This window comes from Phacochoerus africanus, chromosome 7, assembly GCF_016906955.1.
Source record: "Phacochoerus africanus isolate WHEZ1 chromosome 7, ROS_Pafr_v1, whole genome shotgun sequence".
Taxonomy (NCBI): Eukaryota; Metazoa; Chordata; class Mammalia; order Artiodactyla; family Suidae; genus Phacochoerus; species Phacochoerus africanus.
Genome location: NC_062550.1, coordinates 18327299 through 18340329, shown reverse-complemented (window position 1 = coordinate 18340329; position 13031 = coordinate 18327299). Strand labels below are relative to the sequence as shown.

At 42.0% G+C, this 13031-nt stretch overlaps 2 protein-coding genes across 7 annotated transcripts in view; one reads left to right on the top strand and one right to left on the bottom strand.

Moving 5' to 3' along the window:
- The window catches only part of LARP4 (La ribonucleoprotein 4), a 68354-nt gene extending 61425 nt beyond the window's left edge, over positions 1–6929 (bottom strand). For 3 of the 6 annotated variants that reach the window (XM_047786598.1, XM_047786594.1, XM_047786595.1), the window contains exon 1: positions 6758–6927. Coding sequence is in view for 5 of the 6 variants with exons in the window: in XM_047786594.1 (XP_047642550.1) it covers positions 6758–6775 (18 nt within the window). In the remaining variant the exon portion in view is untranslated. Of the gene's footprint in view, positions 1–6757 lie in introns of all 6 variants that reach the window. The other 3 variants (XM_047786597.1, XM_047786596.1, XM_047786599.1) reach the window with 2 other exon arrangements.
- Positions 6930–12129: 5200 nt separating this feature from the next.
- FAM186A (family with sequence similarity 186 member A) overlaps positions 12130–13031 on the top strand; it is a 45397-nt gene continuing 44495 nt past the window's right edge. Inside the window, exon 1 of the mRNA XM_047785709.1 lies at positions 12130–12300. Within this exon, the coding sequence (XP_047641665.1) occupies positions 12130–12300 (171 nt within the window). The remainder of the gene's footprint in view (positions 12301–13031) is intronic.

Sequence of the window (13031 nt, the reverse complement as noted above, 5' to 3'; positions counted from 1 at the left end):
GTAGGCCAGCGGCTGTAGCTCCGACTGGACCCCTAGCTTCGGAAACTCCATGTGCCACAGGTGCGGACCCAGAAAAGACAAAAAGACAAAAAAAAAAGTTGTCATTTGACTCAGATCACAGCTAACATGTGAACCCAGGATTCACAAACCCTTACAGAAAATCGCAGTGCAAAACACAAAAGTTTACAATGTTTTTAGGACTAGAAATCCCCCTCTAATTCCTGAACTTTAAAGAAAATACAACTTAAGCAAAATAAAGAATATGGGAACAATAAAATGCTGAAGTTCTCTTGTGGCACAGTGGGTTAAGGATTCACCATTGTCACTGCAGTGGCTTGGGTCACTGCTGTGGCTCAGGTTCAATCCCTGGCCCTTCCTCTAGTTTCCACTCCTCTGCAAACAGACACAGACCCCATCTCTGACCACAGGGTCAAAAATCTTATTTTATTTTTTTTTTGCTTTTTAGGATTGCACCCACAACATACGGAAGTTTCTCAGGCAAGGGGCTGAGTAAGAGCTGCAGCTGCCAGCCTACTTTACAGCTACAGCAATACAGGATCCAAGCTGCACTGGTAACCTACACCACAGCTCACGGCAACGCTGGATCCCTGACCCACTAAGCAAGGCTGGGGATCGAACCCACATCATCATAGGTACTAATCGGATTCATTTCTGCTGAGCCACTACAGGAACTCCATCAAAATCTTTAAGTTCCTACCTAGAAGACCAAAATTACATATTTTAAATGTTCATGTCTAGTACCAGAGATCACTTCCATTAGTTGGGAAGTAGTATGGAGCTGGCAGATAGTTTGAACAAACCCAAAATACATAAATGATAGAAGATATATATATAATATAAAATAGCTGACTATCAATATTTTTCATTACTGGTTTTTCACATACTGTAATTTGAAGCACCATGAGCTACTTTTATATCTTTATGTTCACTTCTGAGTATTCCACATTTTCATACATCAAAAATAATTTTTAGGAGTTCCCGTTGTGGCTCAATGGAAACGAATCTGACTAGTATCCATGAGGACACAGATTTGATGCCTGGCCTTGCTCAGTGGGTTAAGGATCTGGCATTGCCGTGAGCTGTGGTGAAGGTTGCAGACAGGCTTGGCTCTGGTGTTGCTGTGGCTGTGGTGTAGACCAGCAGCTACAGCTTGGATTGGACTCCTAACCTGGGAACCTCCATATGCCACCAGTGCAGTCCTAAAAAGACAAAAAATAATAAAAATAATAGTAGTTTCTACTTCATTTTCAGTCCACTATATCTGAAAATATGTTTACTAGAAAATGTTTTATAGATTATAAAATTCTGCATCCAGTTCTACTATTTCAAAATCATATTGTTCAAATACCACTCAGCTCTTCACTTATTTATACTTGCTGGTATTCATTTAACAATTAATTCATTTAGGCATTTTCTTCTTCTAAGTCATTCTTTTTTTCATTTTTTAATGGCCATACTCATGGCATATGCCAAGTTCCCGGGCCCATGGTCAAATCTGAGCCACAGCTGTGACCTATGCCACAGCTGTGGCAACATCAGATCTTTTAACTCACTGCATAGGGCCAGGGTTCGAACCCACAGCTTTGCAGTGACACAAGCTGGTGCAGTTGGATTCTTAACCCACTATGCCACAGCAGGAACTCCCTAAGTTATTTTTGAAAAAATCATTTTCAGGAGTTCCCGTCATGGCTCAGTGGTTAACAAATCCAACTAGGAACCATAAGGTTGCGGGTTCAATCCCTGGCCTTGCTCAGTGGGTTAAGGATCTGGCAATGCCATGTGCTGTGGTGTAGGCCAGCAGCCGTAGCTGATTCAGCCCCTAGCCTGGGAACTTTCATATATGCTTCGGGGGCAGCCCCTTTAAAAAGCAAAAATAAATAAATAAGTAAATAAACTGTTATTGGAGTTCCCATTGTGGCACAATGGGTTAAGGATACAGCATTGCCACAGCTGTGGTGCCAAAGCTGTAGTTTAGATTTGGTCCCTGCTCAGGAACTTTCATATGCCATGGGTGCAGCCAAAAAATAAATAAAATGTTATCACCTAAAAAAAGCAAAAAACTTTAGAAGTCAGATAAGTTATTTTTTAAGATTTGGAGGAAGAGGGAATGAGGATTTACTTTTTTTTTCTTTTTTTTTTTAGGGCAGCACCTATGGCATATCGAAGTGCCCAGCTAGCGGGTCAAATCGAAGAGCTACAGCTAACAGCCTACGCCACAGCCGCGGCCACACCAGATCCTTAAGCCACTGAGCAAGGCCAGGGATCACACATGCATCTTCATGGACACTAGTTGGGTTTGTTACCTATGGGATTTACTGTTTAGTGTGTACAGCGTTTCAGTTTTGCAACATCAGAGTTCTGGAGATGGATTGTGGTGATGGCTGCACAACAATGTAACTGTACTTAATACACTTAAAATACACTTAAAAATGGTTAAGATGATACATTTTATGTTATGAGTATTTTACCATAATTAAAAATAATTTTTAAAAATTATGTGAGGAGTTCCCATTGTGGCTCAGCAGTAACAAACCTGACTAGTATGCATGAGGACATGGGTTCCATCCCTGGCCTCGCTCAGTGGGTTAAGGATCCAGTGTTGCCGTGAGCTGAGGTGTAGGTGACAGACACAGCTCGGATCCTGAGTTGCTGTGGCTGTGGCATAGGCTGGCAGCTGCAGGTCCAATTCAATCCCTAGCCTGGGAACTTCCATATGCCACAGGTTCGGCCCTAAAAAGACAAAAAAATAAAAATTAAGCATCCTAGGGTATATAAAAGTCATTGCTATCTAAATAAGTGGTGGCAAGTATTCATTTTTACAGAAAAACTCAGAGACAGAAATCCAATTAAAACACTACTAAACAACTAAAGCAGACATAAGTGGCTACAGATATTGGAGAAGGAAAATCTGATAAATGAATAAAAGGTTAGCAAACATAAAAATATGAAAAAATTGCAAATTATCTCCTTAGTACCCAAAAACTTAAATAACTTGTGATCAGCCAGAAGAATATAGCACACCACTGAACTTCCAGAATTTGTTTTAACAGGAGTTCCCACTGTGGCACAATGGGACTGGCCGCATCTCTGTTGTGCCAGGACACAGGCTGGATGCCCTACTCCGCACAGTCGATTATTAAAGTATCCAGCGTTGGCACAGCTGTGGTGTCAGTCACAACTGTGGCTTGGATGTGATCCTTGGCCTGGGAACCCCATATGCCTCTGGTGGCCAAAAAAAAAAAAAAAAAAAAGAATTTGTTGCAACAGAATTTATGTTGGAACACATATGACAATTTTGCATACTGAAACAGGCACTGAATGTGTCTACTTCAGAAAAGAGGTGAGAAAAAAAAACAATGAATGACTAAAGCCTGTAGAGCCCTTTGTCTGCAAGACCAAATTAAAAAAAAAAAAAAAAAAACCCTTGTATCTAAGTATTATGTAAAATGGGATTCCCTGGGGTTCTTTTCTGGTGCAGCGGGTTAAGGATTTGGCATTATCACTGCAGTGGCTTGGGTTGCTGCTCTGGTGCTGGTTTGATCACTAGCCAGGGAACTTTCACCTGCCATGGACACAGCCAAAAAAAAAAAAAAAAGATTCCTTGTCTGCCTACAGATTTCTATTACAGTATAGCCAAGTAATTTGAGTTCTAATTCCAGCTTCAATAATCAGTAGCTGTGATTTGGGCCAAGTTTCTTAAATTCCCTGCGCTTTAGTTTCCTTATCTCTAAAAGAGATAGGAAGTTCCCACCATTGCTCAGCCGTAATGAACCTGCCTAGTATCCATGAGGATGCAGGTTTGATCCCTGGCCTCACCCACTGGGTTAAGGATCTGGCACTGCCATGAGCTGTGCTAAAGGCAGCAGATGAAAGTTGGATCCCGAGTTGCTGTGGCTGTGGTGTAGGACAGTAGCTGCAGCTCCAATCTGACCTCTAGCCTGGGAACTTCCATATGCTGAAGGTTTGGCCCTAACAAGATAAAATAAATAATTTTTTTTTTTAAAACCCTATCTTCAAAAAAAGTTTTTTTGCTTTTTTTGTCTTTTTGCCATTTCTTGGGCCACACCTGCACTATATGGAGGTTCCCAGGCTAGGGGTCGGATCGGAGCTGTAGCCGCCAGCCTACGCCAGAGCCACAGCAACGCAGGATACGAGCCCCATCTGCAACCTACACCACAGCTCACGGCAACACCAGATCCTTAACCCACTGAGCAAGGCCAGGGATCGAACACGAAACCTCATGATTCCTAGTTGGATTCGTTAACAACTAAGCCACGATGAGAACTCCAAAAAAAAAAGTTTTTAAGTATATAAAATATACAAGCCAATATGTTATAGTTACCAAAGTATTTTTAAATTTCTAATCTAGTAATAAACATGCTTTACAAATGCATTAAATAAGTTTTTTCAAATAATAACAAAGAATAATGAGCGTAAAAGATATCTGCAAAAACTTCAGTAAGATATGAAACATTTCTCTTTTTGCATCCACTGAAATTTCAAGAATTTTTAATTCTTTTCAATTCCAGATTTCAACTAGAATCTAGAGAAAATAAACAGGCAATTTTTTTTTCCCCTCAACCAAGTTCATGGACTTCCTCAATTTCAACTAGGGATCCAGATTAAGAACTCTTGGCTTAGGCGAAAGTAAGTGCAAAAATAAATTTTGGAGTCACTAACTTGTGTTCCAGAAGCCAGACTTCAGACTTTAGTCCCCACACTATTTACACTTGAATGACCTTAGACATCAAACTTCTGAGCTTTGGTTCCCTCATTTAGAATAATTCCTACATCATAAGGTTACAAGGACTGAATATTAGTTAAAAGTCCAAATGACCAGCGTGTTATAGTTTCTTGATTTTAATATCATATAATTAGTCCCAAATGTTTAGTGACATTTTCATTAAAACTTCTTATATGTGAAAATCATATACTGACTTACAAAGAAAATGACTAATGGAAATATTAATTACATGTAATATTTCAGTGACAGCCATGACTTGGCATTAGAATGACCTGTGTCTAAATCCCAATTCCACTACTTTGGTTTTACTAAGCTACTTAACCTCTCCACCTCGGTTTCCTCATCTGTAAAACACTGCAATGTTGTTTTAAAGACGAGAGGATCTAACTTAAACACTCAATAAATGGAGCTATTATTAAAGCACACATTTTAACAAAGCCAAAACAATCAATATGTAACTGAAAAGTTTATTTTGGAATTGATGTTGATATAAATAACACTTCACAGTCCTTTGCCTGGCAAAACACATACTTAAAAGCTGCAGCATTTGCTTGGCATAACATTCCTAACACAAACTGGCACTACTTAAAATCATTTCTTATTCTTATCCTAATTTCTTATTCTGCCCAAGGAAAACAATGAGGATAAAAAATGATCAATAGAATGGATTCGATAATTTCAAATCTTTTCACGATTTACTTGGAATCTTCCAATGAATGTTTACTATCAGTGCTGGAATACTCTAAGGTGGCTGTGTCTCTTAAAAAAACCCAATTTAAGTATCTTGAATTTATCTGGACACATTGTCGACCAGACTAAAAGAAAAAAAAGCGCAACCATGTATTTACTTTATGCTGCAACACTTAAGATTAAGATCCCCCCGCGCTCTGAAAAAAACCCGCCATAGACTGGCCCTGGCTCCTGATCCATTATACAACCTGTAAATTCCTTCCCTCATTGAAAAGATTCTTTTTATGGGCATAGTTAACAAGTGCCAAGTTGCGAAGTTGCAGCTTTGCTGGTTTGACGTTTTCACAATGCAAGAACAATATGATCTGGAATCTACTCAAAGCATTACCCAGTCAGCTGATGCTCATTGCACACAAGAGAAAGACAGAAATAAGAGAAATTAAACCTCGTATTTGTGCGGAACAGGTATCCACTACCTTTAAAACGAAAATAGGCCAACAGCAGACGTTCCGATTAAAGTAATAAAAATATTTCTATTGTTAAGCAACAATACGAAAAAACGGCTTTTCCCGAATTAGGTTTCTCTCGTTCTGGGAATTTCCCCTGTAAAGGGCTTTTATCCGTTCATGTAACCGCCCCTCATCAAGGAGCCGCTGCCTGGGTAACTTTTACAAAAGGTCAAAGCGGTGCCTTTCAAGCCTTCCAAACCCTACCGGCTTTTCCCCGGTTCACACTAACTCGCTTTCCACCCACAGAACGTTCCAGAGACCTAGGGACCGGGATTAAACAAAATGTGGTGGAGCTTGCTCGAAAGGGATTTTCAACTTTCTTTTCCAAACACTTATACCGAATTTCACCTTCCTTCCTCTGCGGCCCCACATGTTGCTCGCCCGCTCCCAGAGGGCCGCGCGAGGCCTCGCTTCACCCCGGAACGCGCCCACCTGATTACCCTTTTCCCCGCAGGCTCCGCCCCCGCCCCCCCTCCCTCGCCGCTCTCCTCCTTTAGGAGGTCCATATGGGACACTTTCCTCTTCCTCCGATTCTCACGCCGCACCAGACAAGCCTCGATCCCCCACCTTCGGTTCCACTCCCACCACGGCGCTCACCTCCCACCGCCTCCTAAAGTGTGGCGAGCGCGCAGTGCGGAGCCGCGGGCCTGCACGGCCCAGGTGCTGTGTCAGCCTATCTGCCGGTTCCGCGCCGTGTACGGCCTGGAAAGTCACATGGCGCTGAGACCGACCGGCGCCTCCACACTCCTGCTCTCCTCAGAGCGAACAGGGCGAGATTCCCAAGTCCACTCACCTCCACGAAGAGCAACATGTCTTCGTCTTCCTTCGCTCGGCCCAATAGTTCTCGCCGACGCGACTCCAACTGGCTTACAGGCCCGAGCCCCAGTAGCTAGGATAAGGACACTCGCCTGGCCCCTCCACCCGGCAGCGGACCCGGCTCCTCCCCCGCCGTCAGCCGCTGCGGCCTGACCCGCCCAGTCCCACCTCCCTCGAAACAGCAACTGTTTCCGGCTCTAGAGAACAATTGCTTCCGGGAGAAGAAAAAAATCCTCGGCGCGCTCAACTTTTGCCCTACCTTTTCCAGCCGCAGTATGGACTGTACTATGATCTGACCGGCGGGGGGACGGGGAGGGGGGGAAAACGATCAGAGGAAGGCACCATTCTGTGCCACGGGGGTGTGTAAACGTCGTACGAACGCATCTTATCCTTGGCCAAAGGGATAGCTACCAGGCTGCAGTAACCCCGCAGTTCTTGTGGCCCAAGACCCAGATCTTGAAAAAAGCCGAGCGTGTGCAAAGCGTGCTGAGAAACGCCCAGCCCTGCCAAAAGGCAGCGATTCACGGGGGAAAAAAGAGTAGAAGCAGCAGCAGTAATAGTAAACATAGTAACAGCAACTGCTGTACTTAAAAGACCTACTACGTGTCTGGCATTATTCTAAGTATTTTACGTAAACTGATTTAAATAATCCAATGCAATCCTCATTTTACAATTGAAGGTGCCCTCTAAGAGGGCGGGTTTCCCTTAAGACACACCTTTTAAAGAACTTTGCCCCAAGTTCCCTTGTATTTGGTACCCACTCTGCTCAGTATAATGCTACCTGCTAGTACTTAATCTGGAGAACCACTTCCCCGATCTGCTATCAATTCAAATGAAATACAATAAAAATCAAAAAAATAAATTATCTTTATACATGATCCAAATTCTTTATTATCTTTAGCAACACCTGCTAGGATTTAACCCTCTGTTATCAGTTCCACTTTTATATTCTCATTGTTTGAGATAATCATGTCTAGATCTTCTCCAGTGGATATTTTGTTATATTACTTAAAAAAAAAAAACCTTCCTAGGAATTTCCGTCGTGACTCAGGGTTAATGAATCCGACTAGCATCCATGAGGCCGCAGGTTCAATCCCTGGCTTTGCTCAGTGAGTTAAGGATCCTGCGTTGCCATGAGCTGTGGTGTAGGTCAAAGACACAGCTCAGATTCTGCATTGCTGTGGCTGTGGTGTAGGCCTGCGGCTACAACTTAGATTCAACCCCTAGCCTGGGAATCTCCATATGCCACAGGGGCCGCCCTAAAAGGCAAAACAAACAAACAAACAAACAAACAAACCCAAAAAACAGAAAAACAAAACCCTTCCTAAACTGAAGGTTTCATTTTCTTTTACTATTTATTTATTTATTTATTTAAGGGCAGCACCTGCAGCATATGGAAGTTCCCGGGCTGGGGGCAAATCCGAGCTGCAGCTGCAGGCCTACACCACAGCCACAGCAACACTCGATTCCAGCACCAGCTTTGACCTAGGCACAGCTTGCAGCAACGATTGATCCTTAACCCACTGATTGAGGCCAAGAATCAAACCCCCATCCTCCTGGATACTAGTCGGGTTTTTAACCTGCTGAGCCACAACAGTCACTCCTGAAGTTTTCATTTTCACCAAACTATTATTTGTTTTAAAGACCATATCATCTTGATCCCATATAATCTCCTTTACATAACCTCAGATGGAGCTCCTCATATTTTATTTAGATACAAAATTAATTCCCCCATCAAGCTGCTAACCTTTGTGTTCCATATTCTCCCTACTTGGATCCCCAGTAAATTCATCTTTCCTTCAGCTCAATTAAATCAATCTCCTTACTTTTCTCCTGAAATACAAACTCAGCACTCACCTCCAAAGCCATGGATCAGGTGTCTTCCCTAACTGGAATGCCTTCATTTGTCAATCAACCTTCTCGCTCCATAAGGTTTTCCCAAAGACTCTGCTCCTCACAGACCTCTTCTTCATGTCCCTTGTTAGCACTCGAATATTTTATTTTAAATTATTTCTTTTTCTTTTTGTTTTTTAGTTTCTTCACAGGACCCTATCATATATTCTTCACAGTCTAGGATAGTGATAGTCACATAGTAATGTCTCAACAAATACTTGTCAAATTGAAGAGATTTTAAAGTTTGCTTTAAAAGCCTTTATTTCCAGTTGCTGATGAATTCCATGCTGCATAAAAAATATGAAGGAGAGAGAAAGCACAATAATACTAAATTAGTTTCACAAGCATGTAGGCTGCTCTGTGAATGCCTACTAGGGTAAGCAATATAAAGAAATCAAGAGAAATAAAAGTTATTTAAGGACTTCACAATCTAATATTATCAGCAAAGTAAATAGGTTGATAATGTCAAGAAATGCTGGATAATGATGCATGTTTTAATGAAACCTCATTAATGAAATTCTCCTTCATCGTGGTCCTTTCGGAAAACAGTATGAACTTTCTTGAATGAGTAGATTTAATTGCAATTTATAGGAAAGGAGGGAGTAACACTTTATGACTGGGGGAGGGTGCAGTCTAACAATAAACTAAAGTATCCTGGGGCTCAGAAAAGTTTCCATAGGGAGAGGAGTTTTTGAAAAAAATAGATATCCAGGAGTTCCTACTGTGGCTCAGCGGTAACAAAACAGACTAGTATCCATTACTCATGGGTTGAATCCTTGGCCCCACTCACTGAGTTAAAGATCCAGCCTTGCTGTGAGTGTGGTTTAGGTTGCAGATGTGGCTGGGATCTGGTGTAGCTGTGGCTGTGGTATAGGCCAGCAGCAGCAGCTCCAATTCACCTCCTACCCTGGTAACTTCCATATGCTGTGGTTGCGGCCCTAAAAAAAAAGGTATAAAAATTTTATACAGTTCCCATGGAGGTACTAAGGAAGAATACCACAAATGTTAGAAAAAGAATATAACATACATCATCTGGAGTTCCCGTTGTGGCGCAGCAGAAATGAATCTGACTAGCATCCAAGAGGACACAGGTTCGATTCCTGGCCTCAAACAGTGGCCAAGGATCCAGCATTGCCGTGACCTGTGGTGTAGGTCGCAGACACTGCTCGGATCCTGCATTGCTGTGGATATGGTACGGGCCAGTGGCTACACCTCCGATTGGATGACCCCTACCTGGGGAACTTCCATATGCCTTGGGTGCGACCCTGAAAAGATAAAAATAAATAAATAAACAAATAAAACTAAGTTAAATACAGCATCTGATTTTGAGAAGTTTACCAATTAATAGATAGAAACAAGGAATAAATAGTTATACTTCAATGAGATAAGTACTATAATAGAAGTAACTCAGACAATAGGTTATTAAAGAGAAGGGAAAATGCTTAATTCCATCTTATTTTTTTTTCTTTTTTTTTTGTCCTCCCATGGCATATGGAGTTCCCAGAGCCAGGGATCAGATCTGAACTACAGTTGTGTCGTTTGCTGCAACTTTGACAACGCCAGATCCTTTAACCCACTATGCCAGGCTCGGGATTGAACCTGTGACCTAGAGCTGCAAAGATGCCTGCCAATCCTGTTGTACTATAGCAGGAACTCCAATTTTGGAAAGACAATTACTTTATGATGCCTTGCATCCCTTTCTATGAAGACTTGAAATGTACATTTTTTTTAACTTTACAAGTTTACAACAAGCACTCAACATAGGACTAAATTTATAATAAGTTTATAATAAGGACTCAACATAGAAAGATCTTATAGAGAAATTGTTTTACATACATGATTTGTATAAAATCTAAAACTACAAAATGATTCTATATAGTTTACGAATACATACACCTACAGTAAAACTGTATAAACATAGGCTAGACATAAATACATCAAATTCATGCTTGTTATGGCCTCTGAAAAGGGACAAAGGGGAAGGAAGGAGTCTGGGAGAACACCAAAGAGGACTTCAACTTTATCTCTAATGCTTTCTTTTATTTAAAAATATCTGAGACAAATATGATAAAATGTTAATATCTGTTCATTCTAGGTTATAGGTACATGGCTATTTCTTATATTACTTTTTGCACTTGTTTGCATTTTTTTAATTAAAAAATTAAAAAGTGGAGTTCCAATTTGTGGCTCAGCGGAAACAAACCCATCTAGTATCCATAGGTTGTGGGTTCGATCCCTGGCCTTGCTCAGTGGGTTAAAGATCCAGCATCGCCGTGAGCTGTGGTGTAGGTTGCAGATTCAGCTCGGATCTGGCATTGCTGTGGCTGTAGCATAGGCCAGCAGCTGTAGCTCCGATTCGACCCTTACCCTGGGAACCTCCATATGTCGCAGGTGTAGCCCTAAAAAACAAACAAACAAAAAACAAAAACAACAACAGCAACAAAAATGGACAGATGGTTTTGTTGGCTGTGTAGCTTTTTTTTTTTTTTTTTTTGCTTTTTAGGGCCGCGCCTGCGGTGTATGGAGGTTCCCAGGCTAGAGGTCAAATCAGAGCTACAGCTGCTGGCCTTCGCCACAGCCACAGCAATGCAGGATCTGAGCCGAATCTGCGACCTACACCACAGCTCAGGGCAACGCCGGATCCTCCACCCACTGAGCGAGGCCAGGATCCAACCCGCCATCTCATGGTTCCTAGTCAGATTCGTTTCCCCTGCGCCACAACGGGAACTCCAAAACCATCTGTCCTGTTAATTGCTCCAGTGTCCTAAGTCATTTCACCTCCTCTGCAATCAAAGGAGATGCCCAAAGTACTCTTCTTTCAGTTAGAAAGCAGCCTCTAAGCATTCCCTTCAATTTCTCAGCCAGCTATGGAACTTCAAAGCCTCCTTCAGTCAGGCTCCTCGAAAAATTGAGCCATTAGACAATGCAAAGATTGTGATCTCCATCCAAATACTATCTTCCAAGTTACTACATGTCTAGGAAAAGTTGAGGGGCAGCTGTAACACAATCATTCCGTTACAAGCATAAAAATTCTTAAGCAAAACCTCAGGAAGAGAGAATAACCAGGAGTTACATTTGATACACTGGATCTTGAATTCTAACACCTAGATTTTAAGGTCATTTAAGCAGGGCTATATCTTCTATTTCTTTTAGCGTTCCGGTTGTCTACTCTTTCCTACCCTCCCTCCCCCCTTCACCCTCTCCCATCACAGCATACAGAATGCCTAGTTCTCCGCATAGAGTAAGCACTCTTTAAATGTTTGAGTCAATGGCAATGTCATAGTGGGTCTATTGTGACATCACCAGGACTGGAACAGCATGGCTAGTATCAGGGTACACCACAATCTCTGGGAGCAGGGAAGACCTCTTCTAGCTTCCTTGTGGACACCTTTATTAGCATTTGCCTATATTCTGTGAAAAAAGAAAATCACTCGGCTTTCCAAAACATTTACCAAAATGCCAACTGAGACAGACGGCAAACATGAAGCGGAAAAAGAAGCTTTGGATTTCAACATAATGTACAGAAGTGTCCTTGATAGTTCAGAGATCCCTAAGCTTGAGATCCCATTCACAGTACAGGATATCATCAGTAGAATTGAGGAAGCACAGCACTATCGAGCCAGAGAGGTAGGTAGTAAGTTAAAAGTTTATAGATGACAACTGTCTTTTTAAACTCTCCATGACCAGCTACATTTTTTCCCCCAAAAGAGTTCACTTTATTTCCATGACATCTGATTGTATTTGAGGTAACTTTTGATTTCAAATGACAATTTCACTTGAATCTGCAGATAACAAGCTCTGATTCAATATTAATTGCTTTCACTTTCATATCAGAGTTAACCAAGCTCTTTAAGAAATAAATTGCAAGTACTATTAAGTGACTGGGATAGAAAGAAAAATTAAAACCTTAGCTAGGAGTTCCCGTGGTGGTGCAGCGGAAATAAATCCAACGGAGGTGGCAGGTTCGATCCCTGGTTTCGCTCGGTTGCTTAAGGATCTGGTGTTGCTATGAGCTTCGGTGTAAGTTGCAGTGGCTGTAGCGTAGGCTGGTGGCTGTAACGTAGGCTGGCAGCTGTAGCTGGGATTTGACCCCTAGCCTGGGAACCTCCATATATCACAGGTGTGGCCCTAAGAAAAAAAAAAGCAGAAAAAAAACCCAAAAAAACCTTACCTAATGTATTTTTTTCTTTTTTACGGCTGCACCTGTGGCATATGGAGGTTCCCAGGCTAGGGGTGGAATTGGGGCTGCAGCTTCTGGCCTACACCACAGCCACAGCTACACCAGATCCAAGTCACATCGGCAACCTACACTGCAGCTCACAGCAATGCCAGATTCTTAACCCACTGAGCAAGGCCAG